Raw genomic sequence first — 27,717 nt, forward strand, 5'->3', positions numbered from 1 at the left:
CATGCGGATTCCGGCTAGTAAAGCTTCATATTCTGCCTCATTGTTTGAAGCCTGAAAACTGAAGCGTAAAGCATACTCGTACCTGTCGCCCTCTGGCGACTGACATATGACGCCTGCTCCACAACCATTTGAAGTAGAGCTTCCATCCACATATACCTTCCAGACTTGGTCTGGAACTTGAGAGTCAGGGGGACGAGTCATCTCAACAATAAAGTCAGCAAAGGCTTGCCCCTTCACTGCTTTTCTAGGCTCGAAGGTAACTTTGAGGCTCTGTATTTCTATGGCCCATTTGATCATTCGGCCTGACGACTCCATGGTGGTCAGTGGCCGCTTGATCGGTTGATCTGTATACACGACGACTGCATGCGCCAAAAAGTAGGGCTTTAATTTTTTAACAGCCATGAAGAGTGCAAGGCCAAACTTCTCCACTAAGGGATACCTCAACTCGGCATTTTTCAGCACATGACTGACAAAGTAGACCGGGAGCTGACAGCCGTCTCTTTCAGCAAGAAGAACAGCGCTTAACGCATGATCAGAGACGGCCAGATACATGTAAAGTACTTCTTTGGGCAAAGGGCTGACTAGCCTCGGCAAGGAATGCAAATGAACTTTCAATTTTTGGAAGGCCGCCTCAGCATCCGGCCCCCATTCAAACCTTGTCTTTTTCTTAATTGCCTGGAAAAAGTATAGGCATTTGTCGCCTGATCGACTTAGAAATCTTCCCAAGGCCGCCAGACAACCTGTTAACTTCTGAACCTCTCGGACGGTACGGGGCGACTGCATGTCAATGACCGCCTGCACCTTCTCAGGGTTCGCCTCTATTCCTCTCTGATTAATGAGAAATCCGAGAAATTTCCCAGACTCAACTCCAAAGACACATTTCTTGGGATTGAGCATGACATGGTGCCGCCTGAGTGTGGCGAAAGTTTCTCGGAGGTCCGACAGATGATCTGTCTGAAGTTTAGACTTGACAATCATATCATCAATATATGCCTCGACATTTCTCCCAATCTGATCAAAGAACACAGTGTTTATCATTCGTTGGAAGGTGGCCGGGGCATTCTTAAGACCAAACGGCATGACCGTGTAACAGTATAACCCTTGATCAGTGACGAAGGTCGTCTTCTCCTGATCCTTCTTCCATAAAGGTATTTGATGGAAACCAGAGTAGGCGTCCATAAAACTCATCAAAGCATGGCAGGCTGTTGAGTCGACCAGGTTGTCAATTTTAGGCAGAGGGTAACTGTCTTTTGGGCACGCGTTATTCAAGTCTGTGTAGTCTACACACATTCTCCAGGTACCATTCGGCTTTTTAACAAGCACAACATTTGCAACCCAGTCTGGGAAGTAACATTGCCGAATGAATCCTGCATCAAGTAATTTTTTAACTTCGACGGCTGCCGCCTGACTTCTTTCTTCGCCATGGTTCCGCTTCTTCTGCCTTACCGGCTTCTTTTTTGGATCCACAGCCAGTTTATGTACCGCCAGCTCAGGACTAATGCCTGGCATTTCATGGACTTCGAATGCAAAGATGTCCTTGTATTCTTTCAACAGATTGTGAAAGTCATCACCTAGGACCCCTAGAGCAGTCGTCCCAACTTTGACTGTTCTGTCAGGACGCGAGACATCTAAGATTAGGTCCGTATGCTCACCAGCCGGCTGAGGGCGGAATTCATCCGACCGCTCCTCTGCCAATGATTGCTATTTTTTATCTTTTCTTGCGGCCCCCATCTGGGATGCCTTTCTTTTTTTGCCGCCTTCTTGTTGAACAGGCGCATTATCCTTGACATTGTCAATCTTTCCTCCATTGGACCCAACGGCCATAACAGTGGGCTTGACATCCGAGAGATAGCATTCTCGTGCCATCCTCTGATCTCCCCTTAGGGAGCCGACTGTTCCATTGTCCCTCTCAAACTTGAGCAACATAAGAGATGGGATTATTACAGCCTTGGAATTATTTAGGGTTGGTCGTCCCAGAATCATGTTGTAGGCCGAGAGTTCTTCTACCACCAGGAACCGGACTACCATGTGTCGTCCTTCCCCTTTTTCACCCAGGCGGATGGGTAGATCTACTCGTCCTACAGGGTGGACGACTCCTCCTCCAAACCCTACTAAAGGGTGGGAGGCCGGATGTATACAATCAGTTTTGTACTTCAATTTTGACAGACATTTGCTACTGATAAGATCTGAGGAGCTTCCGGTATCTATGAGGATTCGTCCAACTCTCTGATTGGCCACTTTACATTCAATGACGATAGGGTCGTCATGCGGCCCCCTGACCCCTCCTAGATCTTCTTCAGTAATGACAATCTCAGGAAATGAATTTTTGGAGGGCCGTTCTGGGTGAACAGAATTTACATCTAGCCGCCTGATATTGTCTTTGTTGCCCCTAATAGTGGGACCTCCTCCTGCGAAGCTGCCTGCAATAGTGTAGACGACTGCATCATCTGTATCAGAGCTGTCGGCCTGTTGATTCTTTTTGGCCGACTGTTTTTTCGAGGAAGTGCTCCCCGTGGATTTCTTGACAAAAGAGTCAAGATCACCTTGCTCAGCCAGGCGGTCTAGATACCGCATGAGACTGATGCATTCGTTGGTGTGATGACCAACATCTTCATGATAATCACAGAATTTATCTTGGTTCCGGTTGCTTGCAGAACCCTTCATGGGGACCGGCTTCTCAATAGAGATCCGTCCCTTGATTTCGTTTAGGATAGTTTGGCTATCCTTGCTAAACGCATACTTTGGGGAGTATGGTTTGAATTCTTTTTTCTTCTTCTGGGTCGGCTGTTTAGAGGAATCAGCCGCCCAGACCTCTTTTCTCTTCTTTTCCTTGTTTGACGACTGTATCTGTCGCCCTTCTTTTTTGTCGAACTTTTTCCCGTCCGACTGTTTCACTGTACTACAAAGATCAGTTGCCTGTATATAGGCTTCTGCTTCAATCAAGGCCTCCTGAAGAGTCGCCACCCTCTTTCGAACCAGATCAAATTTGAAGGTCGACCCGTCTTTGAGACCCCTGAAAAAGTCAGTATAAGCTACCTCATCCGGTAACCCTTGAATCTGTATTCTCATCAGGTTAAACCGCCTGATGTAGGATCGAAGCCCCTCCTTCTCACCCTGCTGAATTGTTCCCAAATCAAGGGTCGTCTTCTTCGCAGGAATGTTCATGGCGAAGTTGGAGGTGAACAAGTAAGCAAGCGTCCTGAAGTTGTTTACACAACCAGTCGGCAGGTTGCCGAACCATTGCTGTGCAATTCCTTTGAGAGTCGCTGGAAAACACTTGCACCAAGTGGGATCATCCAACCCTTGAAGGTACATTAGGTTGGAGAATGCCATCAGATGATCTTCTGGGTTAGTAGTGCCATCATAGGCGCCTACTAACACATTTTTCACTTTGGCCGGCTGAGCGGCTTCAGTGATTTCCTTGGAGAAGGCCGACGGCTGTTCACCAAGTCTAAGCAACCGTAGCTGCCAGTCCAAAGGTTGGACATTTTTAGCTGCGTGTCCACCAAACGGAGGTGGCTGCATAAAATACTGTTGCTGTGGTACAAATGGTAAGTTTGGTACCGCCTGGTCGCTATGAAAGCCTGACTGACGGGAGGTGCCGCCTGACTGACTCTCATGATACGACTGGGTATGCCTCATCGATGTATTTCGCAGACTTTCTTGAAAATTTGAAGTAGAGGCCGACTCTGACAGTCGGTCACTCTTCTTCTGTTCTAACAGCAGACGAGCGTCTGTGTATGTTTTCTTCGACCCGTCCGCCTGAATATGACGAACAGGTTTCCTATTTCCTGGAGTAGGAAAACGGTATTTTGTGAGGTCAAGGGCAGGCGGCTCCCACTTCCTGGATTTAGGATGAGGAGTTCCCTCTCGCCCTTGAACCGGCTTCCTCTTGCCTGAGGTGGAAGGTTTCTTAGCCGACTGTTCCTTGGCCGGAACAGGCTTCTTATTAAGCAACTCTTGAATTTCTCCCTTGAAGTCCCTCATGAAGGTCATGAGTTCGTTCCTTGTGATGGGAGCAGACCCATCAGTCGTCTGTTGCCGAACAGACGGTGCGCCTGTTGGCTCGCTTACAGTTTGAAAATGTTCCCGTTCCCTCCTTTCGGTCTGACGGGTACGTCGGGCCCTTAGGGTCCCGTCTGGAGCTGTGTGAGCTTCAACTTCAAGTTCATTGTCAGTATCATGGTCCGACTGGATTTGAGGGTCGTCTAGGGGACGCCTCTCTTCAAAAGTCGGTACAAACGTGGATGCCATCTCAGAAGTACTCTCCCCACAGACGGCGCCAAAATGTTTCGGGGTTTTCTGGTGTCCTGCGGGAGAGTTACAACACCGAGACTGGAACCGGACGCCTGTACCTGCAAAACAACGAAGACTCCTTGTGGTAGGAGCTCCGCCTCCAACGGTCAAGTTAGTACCTGATTTAGGAGTAATAAATGCGGAAATTAAAGTGATTTAGTCTCTCTAGGTGAGAGTGTTTAATGTGCAATCCATGTGTTGTTTTCGAGTCCTCCCCCTCTTAATGAGGATTAAGAGGGGTATTTATAACCTCGGGAAGCGTGCCACTCTCTAGGTTTAGGGTAAACCTAGGGCTGACTGGGCCTCTAAACAGGATTGGGCCTTGTTGGCCGGTTTTCCCATTTGGCATGGGTGGACACGTGGCGTGTCTCAATTGGTCCGTAGAGGACGTATCTGTGATTGACACGTGGCAGGCTCCTATTGGCCTACGTGAAGGACACGTGGCGGAACCTGGTTGGTCCACTTGTCAGACGGTGATTGGTGGATAAAAATCCCCTAATCACAACTAATCAACTAGACAAGTATACGAAGTAGAAAATATGGTAATGGTGGGAGTAGACAAAAAGTGTTACCTTATTCACTAATTTCAAACTATAATCCAAAATTTGTGAGTGTGTGAATGATTGGTAAGTGAAAAGATATTCTTTATGCTAACTTGACAAAAATGAGGTAGTCATTGTGATCCTATATCGTTTTGAACGCTCAGCTTGTTGATGCTCTACAGAATTGTTGAAGAGATGTACAATACGTACAAAGGCTAGTTTATTGCAAGTAATTGATAGAGTATAAAACACATTCCTGTGTCTCAACCATCAGGTTAAGCTTTTGATTGAGTTGGTCCACTAACATGGTATCAGAGCCAACGTGACACAAAGGTCACGAGTTCGAATCTCATCCGATCCGCCCCTCATTCAAAGTGGAATTAATTCGCACTAGGTATGGGTGGGCCTGTGTTGCATCCACATTTAATGTGAGGGGGAGTGATAGAGTATAAAACATATTCCTGGGCCTCAACCACCAGCTTAAACTTTTGGTTAAGTTGGTCCACTCTTAAAATAAGATGAGAAAAACATAGCATTAACATAATGTAATGTAAAGCTAACACTTTATAAATTGAAGACACAAAGGTATTTGTGATTAAGATAGTCTCATTCTTATTATTAAAAAGATTGGCAAAGACATGGGGCATGGTGAAGTTTGCAAAGCCCATTTTTTTTTTTTTTAATTAATTTTTGATTTTGGCTGTAAAACACCTTGTAAAAGCAGCAACAAGACTCCATAATGACTATTTTTTCATGATTTGAATATCAAATTAAAAAGAAACGTGTGAATAGTGTCAAATGTGTAAATGGTTCTAATGGAGGAAATATTAGGTAATATTTCATCTATTTTTTTTAGTTGACATCACCTTTCTATTATCACGTTTGCCAACGCATGTTTTTAACGATTAATATCTCTAATTATTAACACTATAAGATTATAAAAATTGGATATTAATAAAATATACACTAATACGGTTCAAACAAGACCCTACATGAATATGTTTTATCGTATCTATAAACCACAAAAGCGAGTCAAAACGTGTTGTGTGAATAGTGTAAAAGTCAAACGGTGTCAACTAAAAAAAACGGAGGAGTATATGTATATCTCACTTGATTTGTTAAGAAAAAATAAAAACATCTCCCTTAAAATTGATATTTGTTATACAGAGTACATGTATATTTATTTTATAAGGTAATACATCTCAATAATTCACTAGGAGGTTATAAATATTATGACATTAACTATTCAATTGACCATGTCCACATGAAAAACTTTTACATAATTCAGCATTAAATAAATAAAAGTGGCTCACGAGTTTTAGGCATGTTGAACATCTTTACAAAGCTGTTCTATAAATTGGTATAGTAAATCGATCAATTCCTAATAACACATTTCTTAGACAAGATTATAATAAAAATGGCTATTTTTAATCTTATTAGACTCATATTAATGGTTTTAGCTTCTCTTTGTGCTGTTTCCTTGTCACAACCATCACAATCGATCACTTCTTGCTTAAGTAAAAACCATGTCACAAATTTCTCTCTTCTACCAACTTCACATAGTCATTTCAACACAACATCTTACTACAATCTTCTCCAATTTTCTCTCCAAAATCTTCGATTTTCGACCCTTAAAACCCCGAAACCATCTGTTATTATACTCCCAAAGAGCAAAGAACAACTTGTAAGCAGTTTTCTTTGCTCTAAGAAAAATGGTTATGAGGTTAGGATTAGGAGTGGTGGGCATAGTTATGAGGGCATTTCATCCGTTTCAACTGATGGGAAACCATTCGTGATCATTGATATGATGAATTTAGATCGAGTAGAGGTGAATTTACGATCGAAAACAGCTTGGGTTGAGGGTGGTGCAACCACAGGTCAAGTGTATTATAACGTAGTAACACAATCTAAGGGAGTTTATGGATTCTCTGGTGGTAATAAGTGCTGGTCAATGGGGTTTGGTGGTCATGTATTAGGAGGTGGTTTTGGGTTTTTGTCTAGGAAATATGGGCTGGCTGCAGATAATGTGGTCGACGCCCTCCTCGTGAGCCCAACCGGTAAAGTCTTGGACCGGGCTGCCATGGGGGTGGACGTGTTTTGGGCCATTCGCGGTGTTGGTGGGGGTAGTTTAGGAATTGTCTATGCTTGGAAGATTAATTTGGTGAAGGTGCCTCCTAAGGTTACTACGGTTAAAGTCTTAAGAAATGGTCAAGTCAATGAAATTTCTAAATTAGTGCACAAATGGCAAAAGGTAGGGCCTTTCTTACCAGATGAATTTTTCCTTTCGGTTATTATTAAAGCCAATAATACTGATAAAAATGATACTAATAATATTGCTGCATTAATTTTTGGGCAATACCTCGGACCAAAACTTGAAGCAATCTCTATAATGAACGAATTGTTTCCCGAATTGAGAATCAAGGAAAATGAGTGCAAATATATGAGTTGGATAAATTCGGTTTTGTACTTCACCAGCCTAGGTGAACGAGGCACAATCGATGATCTAAAGAATCGATTTGTACGGAATAAAATCTATTTCAAAGCAAAGTCGGACTATGTAACAACACCAATTCCCATAGATGGTGTACGTGGTGTCATGAACATACTCGCCAAGGAGACTAAGGGTCATATCACGATGGACCCTTACGGAGGTAAAATGGCTCGAATAGCCAACAACTCGTTGCTTTTCCTCATCGAGAAGGTAATCTCTTCAACATCCAATATTCTGCGGTATGGGGAAAAGAGGATGATGTGAACAACGATAGATATATAGCTTGGGTAAGGGGGTTATACAAGTTCATGACTCCCTTCGTTTCGTCTAATCCTAGGGCAACTTACATTAACTACTTAGATTTAGATCTTGGAGAAAAGAAATATGATGATGTTGATTCTAGAATTGAGAAAGAAAGATCATGGGGTGAGAAGTACTTTATTAACAATTACGAGAGATTAGTTAAGGCCAAGACAATTATTGATCCTTGCAACGTTTTCAACTATCCGCAAGGAATTTCACCAATGCCAAACCATAAGAAATGTAACAAGCCTTGAGGCAACAACAAATATGTTACAAATATGTACCTTTTAATACTTTATGGATTGAATAAAATTCTATTTGCTTTTCTCACCTTATAATTATATCATCAACGTAGTTGTGTTATTTTTGTTAAAGTAATCATACACAAAACACTCTTATTTCCGCTTGCTAGCTTATTTGAAACACACATTATTAAAACTAGATCTAGCTATATTTTTACCTAGCTTGATATGGATCGAGAGATTCTTCGTATTATTAATGAACTTTTGTACTCGTTTGATCGTTTATATTTTTTAAGAATAGTCTCATTCCAATATCAATGACATAATTTCATACGCATATGTAAAAAAATTATAGCCGCTAAATGTACTCGTTAGAGATAACTGTATGTATATTGTCAAATGATCGAATATTGAGTAAGGTTTGATTGAGTGAAAAGTATGCACCTTATAACTATAAAGTTGTGATATCAAACCTCACTAGAGGTACTTTGGGGTAGAGATTCCTACACCGCCCACTCCCAAAGTGTTTAGCTCGCGGTCTAACAGTGCCCTTTTCCTTACCAACCCAAAAAGTATCATCAAAGGATTGAATTGTATTTGAATGTTTTCTACTCCATGTTTGGGCAAGGAGTATATAATTTTTTTTAAGAATATCATAGTCCATGTTTGGTGCTCAAGTATATACTCCGAATATTTTTATAAAAAGTCATAAATTGTCCCCCCCTTTATCCTTCTACAAGCCAACATGTACGTACATTTTTTATATATAAGAATATTGAAATCATTATTCTTAGAATTGGAACGAACATAATGCTTGCCCAAGATCCCGTAAGAAAACATATCTTTAGCCTCTAGCTTTTGCTACAAACTTCCCATTCATTTTACAATCTATCATATTCCTTTCTTTCTACATGCAACAATCCTATACTTCAAGTGTTACTCTACATATACACCTAAAACCTTAAAACACCTATGTGTAAATGTGTTTATCCAAACTAAAAACCCATCTCATTCCTTCAATTCACCACTCATAAAAAACACACGAAAAACATATAGCCGCGAGGAATGAACCACCCCAACCACGGCCACCTCCCGATCCACGGAGACAATAACAGACAACAACCATACTACCACCGTACCCACACGGTCCGGTACTACGCCCACCGGGTTAAGGAGAGCCTAAGCACAAGAGTCTCCAAATTCATATGCACCATCTTTTTATTTATCTTCTTTATTGCGGGCCTAATCGCTTTTATCATTTGGCTGGGCCTCCGTCCACATAGGCCCAGGTTTCACATTCAGGAGTTTTCCATTCCAGCTTTGGCCCAGGCCCAACAATCTGCGCCACCGGAAAGTGTTGCTGTTAATTTCAATGTCACAATCCGCAATCCAAATCATAAGGTATGCTTTACACATGTATTGTCCATATAATTAATCCATAATAGCGTTAATAAACTTACATTAGTTACGTAGCCCTAATGGGTTAATTGTAAGTATTAAACTATACTTTACTATGTTTTTTAAAGTGACTAAAACTACTTTATGATAAAATTACACGTCAATTGATGATAATTATGTTTAGTTAAGGTCTCAAATTTCTACTTTAACTACTTTACACACATAATAGTATATAGTTACATTGAGTGTTACCTATAAAATTTGTCATACATAATCATTCTTTTTTACAAACTTGATTTTTTTGTTTAATTAAAAGCATATTTCTTATTTGATGTAGTGTAATCTTTGTTTTTTCCCCATAATGCTAGATTTAATCTAATTTGCTGATTACTAAAATAAGTAATCTTACTAGTAATCTAAATAGCTAGAATGAGATGAGTTAAACTACATCAAGCATATATCTTGCTTAAGTTGCAAGTTTAATTCCCCACCCTGGTCCTTTATACGTGACTTCATATTGACATATTCCTCATAATATTATGGGTGTGTTATGTTTACTATACCAAAAATAAGTTATTGGTCTTATTATGAAGGTTGTTTATGTGTGACCTAAATTAGAAATAATCAGGTCTGATAAGTTTAATTTATATCAATTCAGATGAAAAAAGTACATTAAATTAAAAATCTTAAACGTCAATCTAGCATATCATACCATATATAGATCTATCCGGGGCATGTCAAATCAAAGTCAGCTCGAATTGACGATGATGCTATCCTGTCTTTTGAAACGTATTTGGAAAATAAAACTCCACCCATGATCAACTCTTTTAAATCTTAAAAGTTTTTGATTTCCAGGTAACAGTCCACTATGATTCAATAGAATGTGCAGTTTTCTACAAAGAACAACAAATTGGTGGAATCCCATTGGTAACGAGTGAGTTTGATCAAGAGTCCAAATCTACAGTAATTCTTCAAACGGGTTTAGGAGGGCCCACTTTGACGGCCAAGATTCAACGGTGGGCGGAGATGCAAAAAGATCTAACGGCTGGGTTCGTCCCATTTCGACTTCAAATTACATCAGTTTTTAAATTCGAGATATTATCTTGGGGTACTAAGAGTAAAACACATAAAATGCATGCTAATTGTGTTGCTCAAGTTGGCCCTAATGGTCTGCTCTTGCCTCATTTAGTCGGAACAAAATGCCCTGTTTATTTTACTTAATTTATTTTTTGATTATTTTTTTGTAATGTTTGATTGCATTTAGTGAGATGCAATTATTTTTTTAAAATTATATTTATGTATTGTAATAAGTATATTTTTGGGAATTCTTTGGAGGCTTATTTTGCCTATTGTAATTACTAATTATTGGTTGTTTCTTTTTTTTTTTTTTTAAAAAAATAAAAAAGAAATTGTGATGTTGTTGAATGTTGTCAATTGTAATATTTCTGCTCCTTAATTGATTTTTTTTGTTTTTATTTTTTTAAAAAGCAAGTTAAATAGTAATGTTTATGAGTTTCAAAAGAAGCAATATAATTTTTTTCATACTTGCATTTTCTTTTGTTTAAGTTCTTGTGTATGGCTCACTTGGTTTTATTAGTATAGTGTAAAAATAAACACAACAATTTGACAGGTTTTTATAACTTATGGTAAAATTATAAGGCTTTAAATTACCCGATTTAATTTTAAAATAACAACAACTCCGACTATACTTCCTTTTAATTCCTTGATATGAATAGTTCAAATTATTAATTACCTTAGGCCACCCTTGTTAACTAGATTATCAATTAATACTCAGCATTGCACTATTTAGAATAGAAATTTTAAAAAAAAAATCATTAAAATGTTGCAAACTGTTAGAGATATGATATATCGGAAAATATATGTGATATATTTTCCGTATAGATATTGTTATGAGAATAATATATTTAGTATTATCTTATGTTAAGATATTATTTAGAGAATATATCATTAGATTATATGGTATATCTTTTAGGAATATTGTTTCCTATTTTATGTTCGTAGGTTTTGTATAAATACTCTACCTATTGATGAATAATAAACAAGCTATTCATTCTCATATATTTTCCGATATATCATATCTCTAACACAAACTAATTAATTTTGCAGCAAATACATAACCTACATAAAAAGATAGTTTTTGAGAAAGGAAACAAAAGTCATTAACATGATTTTGGTTAATTGATATTCATAATGTCATTTTTTATAAAAAAAAAATTTGTTATTTTCTTTATCTTTGAATTTGGGAGAGCAAAGAATAGGAATGATAAAAGATGATGTAATATGTAATTTTAGTGGGAAATTTTTTCATGAATATGACACATATACATAGATGATGTAATTAGTTTTTACTTTAATTATAGTAGTTTTAGATTGCAAGTCATATAAAAGATTAATTATTTGAGAAGAGGCCTCCCAAATTTATCTCGAGATACTTATAAGTGAGAGAGAATAACACCTTAATTTAATGAGTAGTACTCCATAAGATGTTATCTATGATATAAATAACCATGTTTAGGTATGCTAGAATCAAGAATGAAGAAATGAGAGTTTGTTCTCTTCTGTGTTTTCTTGAGTGAAATCTTGCGGCCCCTCTAATATATACATGTATGTTAGGTTAAAACTAATTAAGGAAAGACAGCTATACAAGCCTAAATATATACAAAAGATATATATCAATAATATGCCTAATAAGGTAGAAAAGAGTTGTAATTATTTTCTTTGTTAAGAACTTTTCATTTATTTTAATTTAGCTAGGTGTTCAAACATTTAAAGAATTTTCTCATTCAAGCCAACGAGTTACGTTACCTAAGCTGTTATACCAATTTTTCGAAGTCCAAGTTAAATTGGATTTTAAGATGAAAAACCTTTTTCAAATCCAAAAAAAAAAAAAAAAAAAAAATAAATCAAGTCATATCAACGTCAGATTTTCCAATCGCATAATTTTTGAGGTTTTTAAGATTTGAAATTGACCCTTTTTTTATTTGTAGTATAAATCATATTTCGTATCTCTGTTCGTTCATACCTCTTTCATCAAGTCCTGTTCATACCTCTTTCATTAAGTCCACGTATTCTTAATTGTTTCTTTATGTTCAACTAACTTTATAGAAAGCACATTTTCCATGTTAATTTTAATTATTAATTAATAGTGTAATTAAGGTATTACTAAACAATGCAAGAGAATAACCCACATGCATGCAATTATAGAGTAATTCTCCTTTATTTCTTTTAAACATGGTACGGTAGTAGTATGCAACACACAATAATTAAGCAGAATAAATTAAAGTTTGTACATTTGAAACGAATATCTTCATTGTTCTTTCCATACTCGATCTTAACACGGTTAACTAACTTCTAGTTATTTGGATTATTCCATTTGTAAACAACAAAAATTTCTCCTTTTGTTTTCTTTTAGTTGCATAAAGAAATAATGCATGGTAATTAACGAGAGAAGAAAGATATAACGATGATCTATGCGATAATGAAAGAGATAATATAACCATGCTTGTTGTTCTAATAAAGTAATATCGCAATTACTCATTTCCTATAACTTCACAAATAAAACTACGTTTTAAGTAAAAAAGAACGGAGAATATATATATATATATATATATATATATAGAAATGGTGAAAATACTTGCATAACTAAGAAGAATGAAAATTACAGTTTTAGTTTAAGAATCTAAAACCCTTATCTAACAAGTAAAGAAGATCAGAACACCTCCACTACTTAAACTAAAACCCTTATCTAACAAGTAAAGAAGATCAGAACACCTCCACTACAAAAACTTTTCATCAACAAGAAAGAATATTGCAAATAAAAAAGTGCCTTTTTTTTTTATTTACATAATTAAACGCGTTAGTGCTTTCTTATTTGGATATTAATTAAAATTAAAAAACATTTCTTATTAGGAAAAAAAATTATTGTGGTAGTTATGTCAATATTGCGTGCAGTATGTATATAATGAATGAAATTAGTCATCATGCAACGTCATATTGTATACGCACTCATTTTCAAAAATGGCTATCTCCAAAGAAACTACAAATCCTTCTCTAATTCCTCTTTACATTTGGTTCCTTGAAGTTATTACTGTTCTTATTTTCTGTTGTGTTGTAATAACATTGTGTATAATTCCAAGGCCTCCAACATACACTATCACAAACCTCGCTATTCCCGGCTCCCTGGACAACACCACCACCTTGTCGATGCAAGATCTCAATGAAGTCAAGCTAGTGATGAACTCGACGATTATTTTATCGTTGTTGATTACAAACTCGAACAAAGCAAAAGAAATTGTTTATGATGAATCCAAGATTACTTTGTACAAGAATGGTTCTTTGGTTGGTATAAGTACATTGCAAGGTTTCTTTCAAAGTGGTAAGAGCAATAATACATATTTGGTGCTTGTGAATTTCAACCATGAGAAGATAAAATTTGGAGGTCAAAATGAAAGTGGCACTTTAAAGATTGGGTTGGAAACTTAGGTGAGATACATTATACTTGGAAGTACAACAAAATTACACTCCCTTAACCTTGAAGCTTTTGTGCCCATTGATGTGAGTGGAAAGGTAGAATTGGGTGATGAGGGAATAAAGCTCGAGCCTTCGAAACATAAACCCTAGTAAACAATGTGTGGTTACTTTATCGGTAACCATATTCCAAAATATCTTTGTTACGATTTATGAAAAATCCGAAAAGATAAGGGATTTTTTGAAAGAAGGTAAGAAGGGTACATAGTTGTTTTTTCCCCTTTTAGTTAGAGTAGAATCTAGCTCGATCTTGGCTCCCTAATCAAAAGAAAATGTTTGTAAGTGGAGAAACTCATTTTATGTTATATTTAAAATAGAATTATAAGCTAAGAAAGCGAGCATGTTTATTGATCTGATATAATGTAATTATATATGACATAAATTACCTTTTTTTAAATGAATGATTTTTTACGTCCTTAGTAGAATAATACAAGTAATCTGCCTCGAAGAACTATTAAACATTTGTGACATAGAATTTGAAAGTGGCAAAAAGTATTTCTTGTTTTTAGGTAGAAAAAAAGGAGAAAAGTTCATGAACTTAAAAGCATGGACAATCTTATGCTTTTCCTTACAACAATATGTATGTACATTAGAATAAAGTAAGTGGTTATGTCAATTTCCCTTGCAACGATGTACAATCGAATAAACTATGTAAGAAGAAAAGCACAAATTTTCTGCCAATCTGATAATCTTAATCTTTGGTACAAAACAAAAGGTTGCCATTTTTGTAGTTTTATTCCTTAACTTTACATCAACTAATTGCCTCCTTCAACAAGTATACTTAGCTTCCTACCGTTATTTAGAAGCTTGACTTCATTATAAAAATACAATAACAATAATGTTTAACCTTCTCAAATCTTCAAACAATAACCTTTCTCTGTAGCAGTAAAAAAAACCCGAAAATATGACAGTAAACAGAAAATTTTATATTTGGGGTTTGATAGTCTTATTTTTGCTAGGCATCGTTGCACTAGCACTATGGCTAGATCTTCGCCACCAAGCTCCATCATTCACCATTGTCAACGTTTCTGTGCCAACATCAAATGGCCGCAGTCCTCAACACACTGATATATACATAGACCTCGATGTCAATAACCAAAACAATGCTTACAGCATCACCTATGATTACAGTGTATTGACTGTTAAGTACGCCCAACGTACTTTAGGTGAGACGGATATAGTAATCAACCACCAACCTAAAAACAAAAAAACTTCAGTAACCTGTCAGGTAATAGTTGATGATCAGCAGCAGGATGTCCTTGTAAGGGCGATATCAAAGTCATCAGGAGAAGCTATGTTGATGGTTGAGCTTAAGACGGGTATTAGATATCACAATCTAGGCCATACTAGTAAGCAGCATAATCTCAAGTATCAAGGTAAGTTCATGATTGGATCAGATGGAAAGATTTTGGGCAAAAAGAAGAAGGTCAAGCTCGTAAAAGATCATTAACTTCATGTTAATGACTAATATTTTAGCAAAGATAAGTTAGAAACATTCACTCATTCAGTACAGCAGAGAAATAATACATATTGTACTGTTGTATTGCTCGATTTTTAAACAATCCTCGCATTGTATACAGCTATTCCTGGAAACAGGTATCGATCACAGTTAACAGCTTAAGATCAGAAGATAAACTAGCTGCAAATCAACAAGTGAGGAGTGCAGAATTTGGTTAGATTCTTAAGAAGCTTCTCTAAAAGCAGACCTGCATGTAACTGTTAGTTTTTCAAGTGTACTGATACTTTTGTAGAAACAGTTCATCTATTATCATATAACACTGAAAGTGTAGTCAAACCAAGTTAACAAGGATGAGTAAATTAACAGTGTGAACACAACTTTTGTCATAAAAGTGAGCACATATACAATACAAGTATAACATTAGAGATAAAGTATGTTATAGTTCTGTCTAAAGAACAGGTAAATTTCCTGTCATAAATTCAGCATCATTTTAAAATTAATCTACAAGTTTTACTATATCTTATATATATATATATATATATATATATATATATAATTTTTCTATGTTTATATTCCCTTAATCCACTTTTCATCAATTGATTGCTTATAATAGCAAGTATACTTCTATATTGTAGTTCAGAAGCTTTGCTCTATTATAATAAGCTAGTATAACCATTTGTTTATTTTGTCCATCTTCACCTTTCAATCACCAGCCTTTCTTTCAGATAGTAGTAGAGTGATTAAAAAAAAATGACACTATTTAAAAGCTTTAGATTATGGATTTTCGTAACGTTCATTGTCCTGGGTCTCGTAGCACTAGCTCTATGGCTAGATTTGCGCCGACAAACACCTTCAGTCTCCATCTATAACTTATCCGTGCCACCATCACCTGATAGTGAACATCACCTTTATGTTCAAATACATCTACACGTAGAAAACCCAAACAAAGTTCGCAGCATCATCTATGATAACAATGTATTCATTGTTTATTATGGTAATCATACATTTGCAGAGACACAAAATCTTGTCGAACTTAATTTTCAAAAATCTAAAGAATCAACAGAAGTGGTATCTCATCATGTTGAAGCTGATCTTCATCAATGGAAAGCCCTTCGAAAGGCATTATCAAACTCGTCAGAAGAAATGTTGAAGGCTGATTTCAAGACAGAAATTCGGTATCAAGAAATGGGTCATAAGAGCAAGATGTATAATCTTACATATAAAGGTCAGTTCAAAATTGGATCAGATGGAGATATTTTAGGGAAAGGGAAAAAGAAGTTAAAGCTATGCAAAAATTCGTGCTAAATTGCATTCCAATTTATCCTATGTAGAAGAAATTAAATGCTTTGTGATGTATTAATCTTACTTGTATAACTCTTAAGTTAGCAAAGAAATATCGCCTTTGTTCATGGTAACAAAGAAAACATAGTAGTTATAGAATTATTATTGAAACTATCCTTTCAGCAATAAACGTTGATATAACAAACATGTTAATTACGGAGTATAGTTTACAGCTTGATTAAAGTATCAACTCAACTATTTTATGCTATGTTACCCGAACTCTGTATCTCCAAACTCAGAATGGAGATAAACAGATTACAGACATGAACTCAGAACGGAGATAACAGATTACAGACAAAGATAGCGCCTTCTGAAAGTCTGAAAAACAAGAAACTTGAAATCTGAAACTGCTGTAAAAATAGTTTATTGCACACTTAAAAGTATAGTCAAACCAATTAATATGAGAGAATAAACCCTCATTGTGTATATAACTTTTGTGATAAAAGTAAAGAATATATACAATTTAAGGGCCGAAATGAAGTAACACATCTTAGATATAAAGTATGTTATAATTCTGTCTACAATACAGGTAAAAATTCTTGTTATAAATTCAGCTAAAGCACCTTAGGGAGTGTAAATTAGGTAAACCATTTCATTCATTTGAGCAATGCTTCCCTGAAAAGGAACTAACGAACTTCCCTATTCTGATGAGTGATATCATGTATATCGACGAAACTAATTAAGCGAGGCCGACGTATTTGTGATGTAGTCTTCATCAAGCATGCCAACCTCATAGCAATGCACAATCGAATTAACATGTAGAAAGAAAACACTAGTTTCTAGTTACCCAGAGGAGCTTCATCTTTGTTAACGACTAACAAGCCAAAAATTAATCTACAAGTTTTATTATATTTTGTCTTTAATTTTTATGTTTTTATTCCCTGAATCCACTTTTCAATTTTTCATCAATTGATTGTTTACTTCAGCAAGTATACTCCATATTGTAATATAGAAGTTTTGCTTTATTATAAGCTAGAATAGTAATTTGTTTATTTTGTCATCTTCAACTTTCAACCTGCAACTTTTCATTCACATAGTAGAGGGGAAAGAAAATGACATTATTCAAAAGCTTTCAATTTTGGATTTTCGCAATTTTCGCCCTCCTAGGTCTCCTAGCACTAGCTCTCTGGCTAGATTTGCGTCCACAAACACCTACATTCACCATCGTTAACTTTTCTGTGCCAACATCAGCTGACTCAGAACATCACCTTAATATTGATATACAACTTGCCGTAAAAAATCCAAACAAAGTTCACGGCATTATCTACAATAACAGTCTATTCACTGTTAATTACGATAAACATACTTTGGGACAGACACATAATCTTATTGCACCTGGGTTTCAATTACCTAAACACAAAACAAACATGGTATCTGATCATTTTGATGCTGATGTTCATCAATGGAAAGTCCTTCGAAAGGCAATATCAAATTCATCTGAAGCAATGTTGAAGGTTGAACTCAAGACAGAATTTCATTATCACGATCTGGGTCGTACCAGTAGGAAACTTAATCTAAGATATCAAGGTCAGTTCAAAATTGGATCAGATGGCAAGATTTCAGGGGAAAAGAAGGTAAAGCTCAGCTAAGGTTCATGCTAAATAACTTCTCCAAATCATCCTATGAAGAAGACTAATTTGTGATGTATGAAGTATTATCCTTACTTTTACAACTCCTTTGTTCATGGTAACAGGGAAAACATAGTAATTATCTGTCATGATAACAGGGGAAACATAGTAATTATTGAATTATTGAATTTATCCTTTCAGCAATAAAAGTTCGTGTATAGCAAACATTGCATGTTAATTAAGGAGTATAGTTTACAGCTTTATTAAAGTAATCAATTTAACTGTCGTATGCCTCTAAGCAAGCTCTTTAAAACAGAGTCTAAAATATTCAACGTACTCGTGAATTGTGATTTCACTGCTGTAGAAAAAATATATGTAGTACATGTGTAGAAAAAATGTACACGGTACCTTTTGAGCACTGTCATAAATAGAAGCCTCTGAAGAAAAAGAAATTTGGTAATCTGACAAATTGTAGACTGCATGCTGCTCCCTTCAGAAGTTCAAGAAGTTGCATCTTAAAATCATCTCAAATCTTTAGTTCCATGCCTCATATAAGAATTAGATATTAACAGCCAACATGCATCAGCAAAATATAACTTCAAAGCAGCAATTGCATCAGAAGGATAGTTCACAGCTGAAACTCTTTTATCTTTCTAGCAGCTTCACCAAGGAGGTCACAATAACAGATAATTGTAACCATAATAGCTCTTTCAAGTTTCAACCCAAGAACACAGGAAATCATAAGAAAGCAGCTGTTAATAGTCTCAAGAGCTCTTTATGTCCTTACAGTTCCAACGTTGAGAGGCCAGTTGTCTGCGCCATTGCTGGACAGGGACCTGTAGAGTAATCTCAGTTCCCAGATAGAAACAATTCAATTAACTTGAATTGCTATTATCACTTCAAAAAGAAACATATTGCAGGAAACCCACCATAATATTTGATTAATTCATTTTTTGATTTTAAGAATTAAAGAAACATACCGCAGGAAAGCCACCATAATCTCCAGGCTCCTTGATGTCCTTTGTGACACAGCTAATTGCTGCAAGGCGAACCTAAAAAGACCAAGAAGTTAATTCGTACATCTATGAGTTTTCAATTGAAAATCTAGGAATCTAATGCTAGAAAGTTAAATACAGTAGTTCAACAAATGAACCAAACCTCATTTTGATAAAAAGTCAAAAAAAAAAGTTTCACTAAAACTTAAAGCAGCCCTCACTGCAGTTGATTTCAAGTGTATCAAAAGTTACAAAACCCATGACAATGAGTAAAAGGGTAATTTTAAATTTTAACTTTGAGAAGACAGACATCCACTAAGTTAGTAAGTTATGTATGCAAAGAATTGAATCAATATACATGTACCTTTGAAACAATGGAGACATGATCACGAACTGCAACTCTGCCACCCAATGTAACATAGTCACCTATCCTAAGGAAGAGGGGGGGGGGGGGGGAGAGAGAGAAGCAGCAACAACAACAACATTATTCATTGATTAAACCTTCACCCAAAAACAGAGTGTTATCTAGATGGCAGGGAATACCATCCAAAATAAAAAGCAACTGTTGTAGAATACAGAAACTTACGTCACTGAACCAGCAATTCCAACTTGTCCACATAAGATACAACTCTTGCCAATAATTGCATTGTGGCCAATCTATAAAAGAAGAGTTTAATCACGAAACTTGAACATTTCAAAGAGCAATGCTAAAATTCAGACGGGGCAGAACAACGCACCTGGACTAGATTATCTATTTTGGTATAATCTCCTATTGTAGTGTCTCTCCAGCTACATTAAAATATCAGCCATAAAATATACAAATATACATATATATATATCCCATTCTATGTTTGACATTAAAGGAACACTCACCTTCCCCTGTCAACACATGAATTTGCACCTATCTCCACGTGATTTCCTATTCTTGCATATAGTGTCTGGAAAAGAGTTGAGGCGGATTTAGAAAGGGCTAAACTAGATTTTTTTTTTTTTTTAAAAAAACAATTGTAAAGTGCAGAAAATAACTGTAGGCCAGGCTTCATTACATCATCAATCATAAAAGTTTACAAATATATCTAACATACTACACTAATTCCCTTTTGTAACACGAACCACAGAAAAACATAGTGTTCCAAGCCGGTGAGGGGAAGCGTCTTGGACAGTATATCAACTCATGCACATTGCAGACTAAATTCTACATGTTGATGAGCATTAGCATAAGTCAAAGTGTAGAAAATTTAAGAACCAATTACAACAACAAAGTGCCATAAAAAAGAAGTCAGATCAAACTTCAAATTTCATTGGCAGGGTCTAGGTCTGAAGGTATATTTCAAGACTCACAGTCTCATTGTAGCTTTGGCCAACTCAGTGCAACTTACAACCCAAGGACCGAGATACTGAGATATTCCCACTATTATATACCTCAGAAAATTTTCATGTGGTTCATTGAGCATCACTAAAACAGTTGAGCAATAAATAATATCATGATTATCTCAAAACCTTCATGACCACTATACGAGGGTGAAAAAATAGAGTGGCTGCACAAGAGAAGACTACAACCACAACTTAATAGGGTCATCAGAACCAGTTTCATGACAGGTAAATCCATACACAAGGGTGTAGGAGTGTCAGCAAAGACTATATTTTGACATACATAAGTATAATAATAAAACATTGCTAAAAAGGGACAAAAAAATTTCATATATAGACAAAAATCAAATGACGGTGATTGAGTTTTAAGGAATACAACCTGAGATTTTTTTGCCATGTTACCATGTTCATCTACGAAAAACCCAAATCCTGCAAAGTATAAAAAAGGATATCATTCACGGACACCAGTCTTGTAGTTGTAGGAATGGGCAAGTGGGTAAGAGAAGACACACTTGCCTCGACACAAAGTCAAACAACCAGAAGAGCTTTACATCACTTTAGCCACAAATCAAATTCCATAAAGTAAGTTTAATTGCCCAGAATTAATGATGACAATGAAAGTTAAGAAGCTATGAACTGTTTCAGGCATATGGAAAATCCAGTTTTACCATCTTGTCCGATGCATACTCCACTGTGGATAACACATAAATCACCTATGGAGCAGTTACTCAGAGCAACATTGTACCTGGAAAGAAGTTGATATTTTGATCACATAGTAGTTGATGGAGTCTGATGTAGAGATAGGGAACGATTGGACACTTTGACAGTAAAATAATAATACTACTCTCGCCCTAAACACACCTCAATAAATTCTACATGAAAAAGAGGCTGAAATTGTGTTCCAGGTGAAAATACTCGTATAAACAAGCCTATGAGAATATATTAAGTATATTGAAGGTGAGTTGGCATGACACCGTGCACAAAGAACAAAATAACTACCTCTTTTACAGCATAACAGAATTCCTGATTTCTAGCTACTGTTAGGCCATTCTGTTTAGAGTTTATTATAAATAGTGATAGCTAGCTATATTTTATTTTAATAAAGAAAAGCTGTAAGATAGCTTCTCCCTCTAAACCCATTACCTTTATCTCTAAATTTTCGTTATAATTTGCCTGAGATCGGTATCTAAGGTTGGAGTAGTGAAGATCTATCAATGGTGTTCTTTAAGCTTTATGTTCTCATAATTTTAACTGAATACTTAAAATATATATTGAAATAAAGAAAGCATAAAATCCACAAGTTTTACAGAATAATGACAATGGAGGCTAAGGAAAACAGCTAGAATTTAAGTCGACAAGGCACAAAAAAAAAAAAAGAAGCCATACCCAAGTGTAGTACAATGTCCCACTGTAACACTAGGTCCAATAACAGCGCCTGATCCAACATGAACATTTGCACCCAAAGTAGCTTTTGGGTGGACAACAGCACCAGTTTCGACTACTACTGTCGGATCAATACAAGCTGATGTGTGAAATAAGCCACCTCCATTACTCCACATCTGGAACCCTTGATGATTCACCATGTCATTGTCTAGTCTCAAAACAAGGAGAATATGATACAATCATTCTCTTTACCATTATTACCCAATAATGTCTCTAACAATGTAACAAGGTTCCCGCCTTCCCCATTCTTCCTATATTTATTTACAAGTTCCACAATATCAATTTTAGTTGAATTGAACGGCAAAATAAAACTATATCAAGTTCTGGTTTTATAACCTCCAACAACACAAGTGTTAAAGTCTTGACTACAATTACACCCCAGACGATGTACAATGCTTTGGAAAGCACATACAAGTCAAATTAAGACAATAAAATCATCTTCATTCATACTATAAGTCTATAACATTATATTCATGAAAAAATAACATACAATTAAGCAACATAAAATCTGTCATCTCAAATACATTTGCACAATTGCTTTTAAAGGCCTTAACTATGAATGGAAAGCCAAACTTTACATAATCTTTACCCCCAAACTAAAGAAGATCAACACTGTACAATTGCGTAATGGCCAATCAAGTAAAACATATACAATATCTTAATTACTAATATAATGTGTAGCAAAAGTTTTCCAAAATGATAACTTTTTGGTTACTTAGGCATTTTCACGAACACTTGGAGTGCATCTTATAATTGAAGTATGATTAGGAATCTGATTACGTCAATGGTTAAATAAGAACATGGGTATAGAAGATATGAAATAGTAGGATTACCAGATTCAGAAGCAGCAGATCCGAAGGAACGAAACGAGCAAGTTGAAGATCGAAACGTATTGAGGCAACGAAACGTGTTAATTGGTGAAGCAGAACTTTGTAAATTTGTTACTCCTCGAAAAATTTGAGATGATGAAGAATTGGAAGATGGGATTTTGGTGATCAACAACTTCAAGTTTCGTACCAAGTATGCCATGGATGATCTTGAGTTTTTCTCTCTTCGTGAAATTGTTTAGAGTGTTCAAAGTTTGAACCTTTGCCCCTAAATTGTTTTTGGCTTTGGACCACTTAAGAAATTAACAATTAGTTCGTATAATTTTGGATAGAATATCTGATATTTAGGTCTAAATTTTTACTTTTATGAAGAATAATTTAGTCAATTTAGATGATGATTTTATGAGGTAAAGGAAAAATGTGGAACTTACCTGTCGAATATTCTAATTAGAATTCTTAGAGTTGTAGTAGGGATGACAATGTAGTCCAAATCCGCCCCCAAACCGAAGAAAAAAAATCCGAACCGAATCCGAGAAATAATTATCCGACTTCTTTTAAAAAATCCGACTTTGAGTCAAAGGAGGGTCGGAGTTGGAGTTTACTTAGAATCCAATTTATCCGGTCCGACTTCGACTTTTTCATGTACTTATATATTTTTAATCATTCAATTTATATTGGTTGATTATATATTGGTTGCTATTGATAATTGGGTCAAAATTACTTTTAAAGTCGGAGTCGGATCGGGGCGGAGTCGAAGGATGGAAATTTAAGTCGGATCGGAGTTGGATTCTCGAAGTCGTAGGCCGAGGCAGATAAAAAATCTGATAACTTGTAGGGTCGGAGTCGGATTTTGCATAATCCGACCTATTGCCATCCCTAAGTGGTAGTGCTACTTAAACTTTTTACAATTTTGGGGTAATTCTTTAAAAAAAGAAATTTAATAAGTGGTTGTTACTTAAATACACGATTTAATTGGTAGTTATTGACAAAATTTCCCACATAGAATGATAGAAGATTTAACTTTTATTGGGTTACGGAGTATGTACTTAAGTTTAATAATAACTTTAATTTACTTTAATGTGATTTGTTAAGGATGTGTTCGGTTCACTGAACTTCAATGTAATCATTTAGGTTTAATAAATGATTGAGCGCTAATGAGAATAACAAATTGTGTTACTTTGTTAGTGTTATAGGAGTTACTTAGTCAGGTGTTACAGGAGTTATCGATTAGTATTTTAGGGGTTACTTTGTCTGTGTTTTAATGGTTACTTTGTTCTTTTACAAGAAACCATATGATACAATCTGTCCACAAAACACTACGTGAAAAAATGAATTTGGCACCGGTTCAAACCCGGCCTAAGGCACCGGTTTGAACCGGTTCCAATGTGGGGGGTGCCAAAAAGGGGTTTAAAAAGGCACCGGTTCAAACTGAAATTCCTAAGCCCAAATTTTTTTTTTTTTGTTGTCATTTTTTACTTAAAAAAATAAGAACAACAAAATTGAATATCACCGAAAATTTACAGTATATAATCAAGAAAAATTACAATATACGAATTATAAAATTAAACAATTACCACATATAAATAAATAAAAAAGAGCTACAATATAAATCAAAAAAAAAAATATTACAACATCACAATAAAAAAAAACCCCTAACATCTAAATCAATATTCTTGATTCTTGATTCTTGATTCTTCGATTATGTGCAATATTTTGGGCTTGCAAAGAAGATAGTATACCTTCGCCAATTAGTTCATCCAAAAAAATCAATTAAAATGTAATAGCTGCGAAATTAAAATTAGTTAAAAACCTAGAAAATTAAAAAAAAAATCGAAAAAATTAAAATCGAAAAATAGTTGAAAATCCAGAAAATGAAGAAAAAATTAAATTAAAACCCAGAAAATCGAAAAAAATTAAAGTCGAAAAAAATTAAAACCCAGAAAATTAAAAAAAATAAAAATAAAATAAAATCGAAAGCTAGTTTAAAACCCAGAAAATTAAAAAAAAAATCGAAAAAATTAAAATCGAAAAGGATTTAAGACCCAGAAAATCGAAAAAATTAAAATTGAAAATTAGTTGAAAATCTAGAAAATCGAGAAAATCCAGAAAATGAAGAAAAAATTAAATTAAAACCAGAAAATCGAAAAAAATTAAAATCAAAAAAAATAAAAACCCAGAAAATTAAAAAAAAAACGAAAAAATACCCAGAAATCGAAAAACAAATAATAGTCGAAAAATGAATCAAAATCAAAAAACAATAATAATACCCAGAAATCGAAAAACAATAATAATACCCAGAAATCGAAAAACAAATACCCAGAAATGAAATCGAAAAACAAATACCCAAAAATGAAATCAAAAAATAATTACCTAGAAATCGAAGAAAAATAAATCAAAATCGAAAAAAAAAAACCTATTAAATTCGAATAAAAAAGAACCAGAAATCAAAAATAATAATCAAAATAAAATAAAAAAAAACCTTTGCATGTTGGAATTCTTCGAATGCAAGAAGGGAGGAGGACACCAGGGAGAAGGAGATGAGGGAAGAGAAATAGAAGGAGGAGAAGGAGATCGAGAAAGAAGAGGAGAGGAGAGAGAAAGAGGAAGAGAGGAGGAGAGAGAAAGAGATTCGGCTGAGAGGAGCGTAAAAATTAGGGTTGGGGGGGTTTTATAGGGCCGGTTTTTTTTTTTTGTTAATTTTTAATTGCTCCGGTTCAAAAAGGCACCGGTTCAAACCGGTGGCCTTTATGTTTTTGGCATCGGTGCCTTTTACTCTGGTTTAGCTTCCCACCAATTTTGTAGGCCATTTTTGGCACCGGTTTGGACTGAACCGGTGCCAATTAGGGGGTGCCATTTTGATATTTTCTACTAGTGAAAAGCACAAAGAATATGGTACCTAAGCCCTAAGGTACTTGGTTTTTTTTTTTTTTTTTTTTTTTTTTTTTTTTTTTTTTTTGCTTATATGATAATTAAAGCTCTACCTGACACAACACACCGGGTAAGCTATGCATAAGCCTTGTTTATAAAAGATTGACATGAGCCCAGCAGAATAGGAATTTTTATGGTTTGTCTCAAAAATGGCCCATTTGAACATGAGACACGCTAGATCGACATATGGGCCTATACAGCATGGTCCATGCCCATTTTTACCCCTAAACCACATACACATAAATTAGTTGAAGATACTATATACAAGTACAAGATTACAACTTTACAAGTATATTAGTAGCTGTTATTACTAGTGCTGTCAAATTTCAAACCGAAACCGTTTAAACTGCCCGAAACCGACCGACCTAAATGAGAACCGAACCGATTAAAAACCGATTTTTTTGAAACCGAAAACCGACCCGAACCGTATTTAGTAAACCCGAAACCGAATCGACCCGAATAATTTTAAACCGTATAAGAACCGAACCCGTTAACAAACCGAACCGAATATAAACCGAACTGAAAGAAAACCGAACCGAACCGTATCTAACCCGAAACCGTTTAAACTGGCAAAAAAACCGCTTACATCGAACCGTTAGCAAACTGCTACCCGTTTGCACCGAACCATTTAAAAACCGAACTGGTTATAAACCAAACCGCTTCTAAATCGAACCGTTTACAAACTTTTTTTTATATAATTAAATGGATTTTATTTTTTTTTTTTAATTTTATTTTTTTACGGGGATATAATTAAATGGATTAAATATTAGAGATCTTAGAATATTTTTTTTAAAAATAGCAAGGAAAATCATTCATTAAGGTGTTAAGGATAATCACTGATTACTTGATTAGCAACACTTGCGTATGTATGATTATCCTTAAGTGTGAGTGTGTGACAGCATGGAAAAGAAGACAAAACTAATTAAAAGATTACTAAGAGGTGTGAGTGTGTGACAGCATGGAACTGAATTCTGATACTCTTGATCAGTAGAGGACAAACAGTCAAATACAATATTAGGTTATTTTTTGTAGGTTTGATTGATTATAAAAAGGAAGTAGTATAGCAGTAGAATGGTGATGTTTGTGTTTTAAGAGTTGTGAGCTAAAGTGAGTGTGTAGACTTGCAGCCTAAAGCTGCTAACTTGTAAAAAAAATCATTTGTTATCAATGAAAGCTTCAACCTTTCCTCTTAGTCTTTCTATTTCGGGTTGAAGCAATTACACACCTAACTAGTTCCCATCCCCTAAAATCATTCTGTCTCCTAATGAAACTGAATTCAGACAGCTCTTGAACCACGTACTAGAGACTAGAGTTGACAACATTAATCAGTGTTCACAAACAAGAGCAAAACAAGCAGGCTCATACAGAGCTAATATGCACAGCATTGCAAATTACATATACAACTGCTGCCTCCTCCATTTGCATGTATCTCCATTACGAGAAGTAAAATGCAAATCACCAGACAGAATATAGCACCTGCAATGCTCTCATGTAGTTCATAGGCCAGCCAGTTTGGCATGACAACAAAGAACAGAAATCGAGAGACAGAAACTGCAAGCAAGAATTTCATGTTATAATACTTTATGATTGATCAACTGGGTTACATCTGATGCAAAAAATTAATTTATTCTTTCCTAGAAATTCATCAGGAAAACAGTAATTTGAAGCAATAGAAAAAACAGCAAAAGGGCTTAGAAATTTGCTGAGATAACAAAAACAGTAGGGTAACACAACAAATGAAAAGCCAACTGCTTCAAAGCATTGAATCAACATCCTTAAGCTTAGCAAATGTGCTGAGATAACTAAAACAGTAGAGTGTTAAGTGATTTCTTCAAGCTCAAACAAAAACTATGAATTCATTCTTCAATACACAACACTTCAATATAACAATCCCAAAACCAAGCAAAGTCCATTAGCAATTTTTTTCCACAGGAACATTACAGATGAAATTAAACAAGATGAGAT

The 27,717-nt window shown here is 35.5% G+C and overlaps 3 protein-coding genes across 4 annotated transcripts; 2 read left to right on the forward strand and 1 right to left on the reverse strand.

Moving 5' to 3' along the window:
- Positions 1 to 6,288: 6,288 nt before the first annotated feature.
- Positions 6,289 to 7,593, forward strand: LOC110731171 (reticuline oxidase-like). The gene has a single exon (XM_021911001.1). It carries the CDS (start codon positions 6,289 to 6,291, stop codon positions 7,591 to 7,593), a length of 1,305 nt encoding a protein of 434 aa, XP_021766693.1.
- Positions 7,594 to 8,659: 1,066 nt separating this feature from the next.
- Positions 8,660 to 11,025, forward strand: LOC110731117 (protein NDR1-like). Its single transcript, XM_021910951.1, has 2 exons — positions 8,660 to 9,275; positions 10,128 to 11,025. The coding sequence occupies exons 1-2, from the start codon at positions 8,940 to 8,942 to the stop codon at positions 10,491 to 10,493; spliced, it is 702 nt and encodes a 233-aa protein (XP_021766643.1). The 5' UTR covers positions 8,660 to 8,939; the 3' UTR covers positions 10,494 to 11,025.
- A 7,401-nt stretch (positions 11,026 to 18,426) lies between these two features.
- On the reverse strand, positions 18,427 to 23,134 carry LOC110731399 (probable UDP-3-O-acylglucosamine N-acyltransferase 2, mitochondrial). Of its 2 annotated transcripts, none has more exons than XM_021911263.1 (10): positions 22,831 to 23,134; positions 21,941 to 22,121; positions 21,223 to 21,299; positions 20,934 to 20,983; positions 20,057 to 20,121; positions 19,921 to 19,972; positions 19,770 to 19,840; positions 19,548 to 19,614; positions 19,169 to 19,240; positions 18,427 to 19,024 (listed from the first exon to the last, which is right to left on the reverse strand). In XM_021911263.1, the coding sequence occupies exons 1-10, from the start codon at positions 23,024 to 23,026 to the stop codon at positions 18,953 to 18,955; spliced, it is 903 nt and encodes a 300-aa protein (XP_021766955.1). In that variant the 5' UTR covers positions 23,027 to 23,134; the 3' UTR covers positions 18,427 to 18,952. The 2 variants fall into 2 exon arrangements, with proteins under 2 accessions (XP_021766955.1, XP_021766954.1); XM_021911262.1 differs by having other exon boundaries at positions 21,941 to 22,145.
- Positions 23,135 to 27,717: the final 4,583 nt, after the last annotated feature.

This window comes from Chenopodium quinoa, unplaced genomic scaffold, assembly GCF_001683475.1.
Source record: "Chenopodium quinoa cultivar QQ74 unplaced genomic scaffold, ASM168347v1, whole genome shotgun sequence".
Classification (NCBI taxonomy): Eukaryota; Viridiplantae; Streptophyta; class Magnoliopsida; order Caryophyllales; family Amaranthaceae; genus Chenopodium; species Chenopodium quinoa.

Coding starts and splice junctions, on each gene's coding strand:
- LOC110731171 (XM_021911001.1), top strand. CDS start 6,289: ATGGTTTTAGCTTCTCTTTGTGCTGTTTCCTTGTCACAACCATCACAA.
- LOC110731117 (XM_021910951.1), top strand. CDS start 8,940: ATGAACCACCCCAACCACGGCCACCTCCCGATCCACGGAGACAATAAC. Junction 9,276..10,127: donor TCCGCAATCCAAATCATAAG/GTATGCTTTACA, acceptor TTTGATTTCCAG/GTAACAGTCCACTATGATTC.
- LOC110731399 (XM_021911262.1), bottom strand. CDS start 23,026: ATGGCATACTTGGTACGAAACTTGAAGTTGTTGATCACCAAAATCCCA. Junction 21,300..21,940: donor GGACATTGTACTACACTTGG/GTATGGCTTCTT, acceptor ACTTCTTTCCAG/GTACAATGTTGCTCTGAGTA. Junction 20,984..21,222: donor AGTATGCATCGGACAAGATG/GTAAAACTGGAT, acceptor TATACTTTGCAG/GATTTGGGTTTTTCGTAGAT.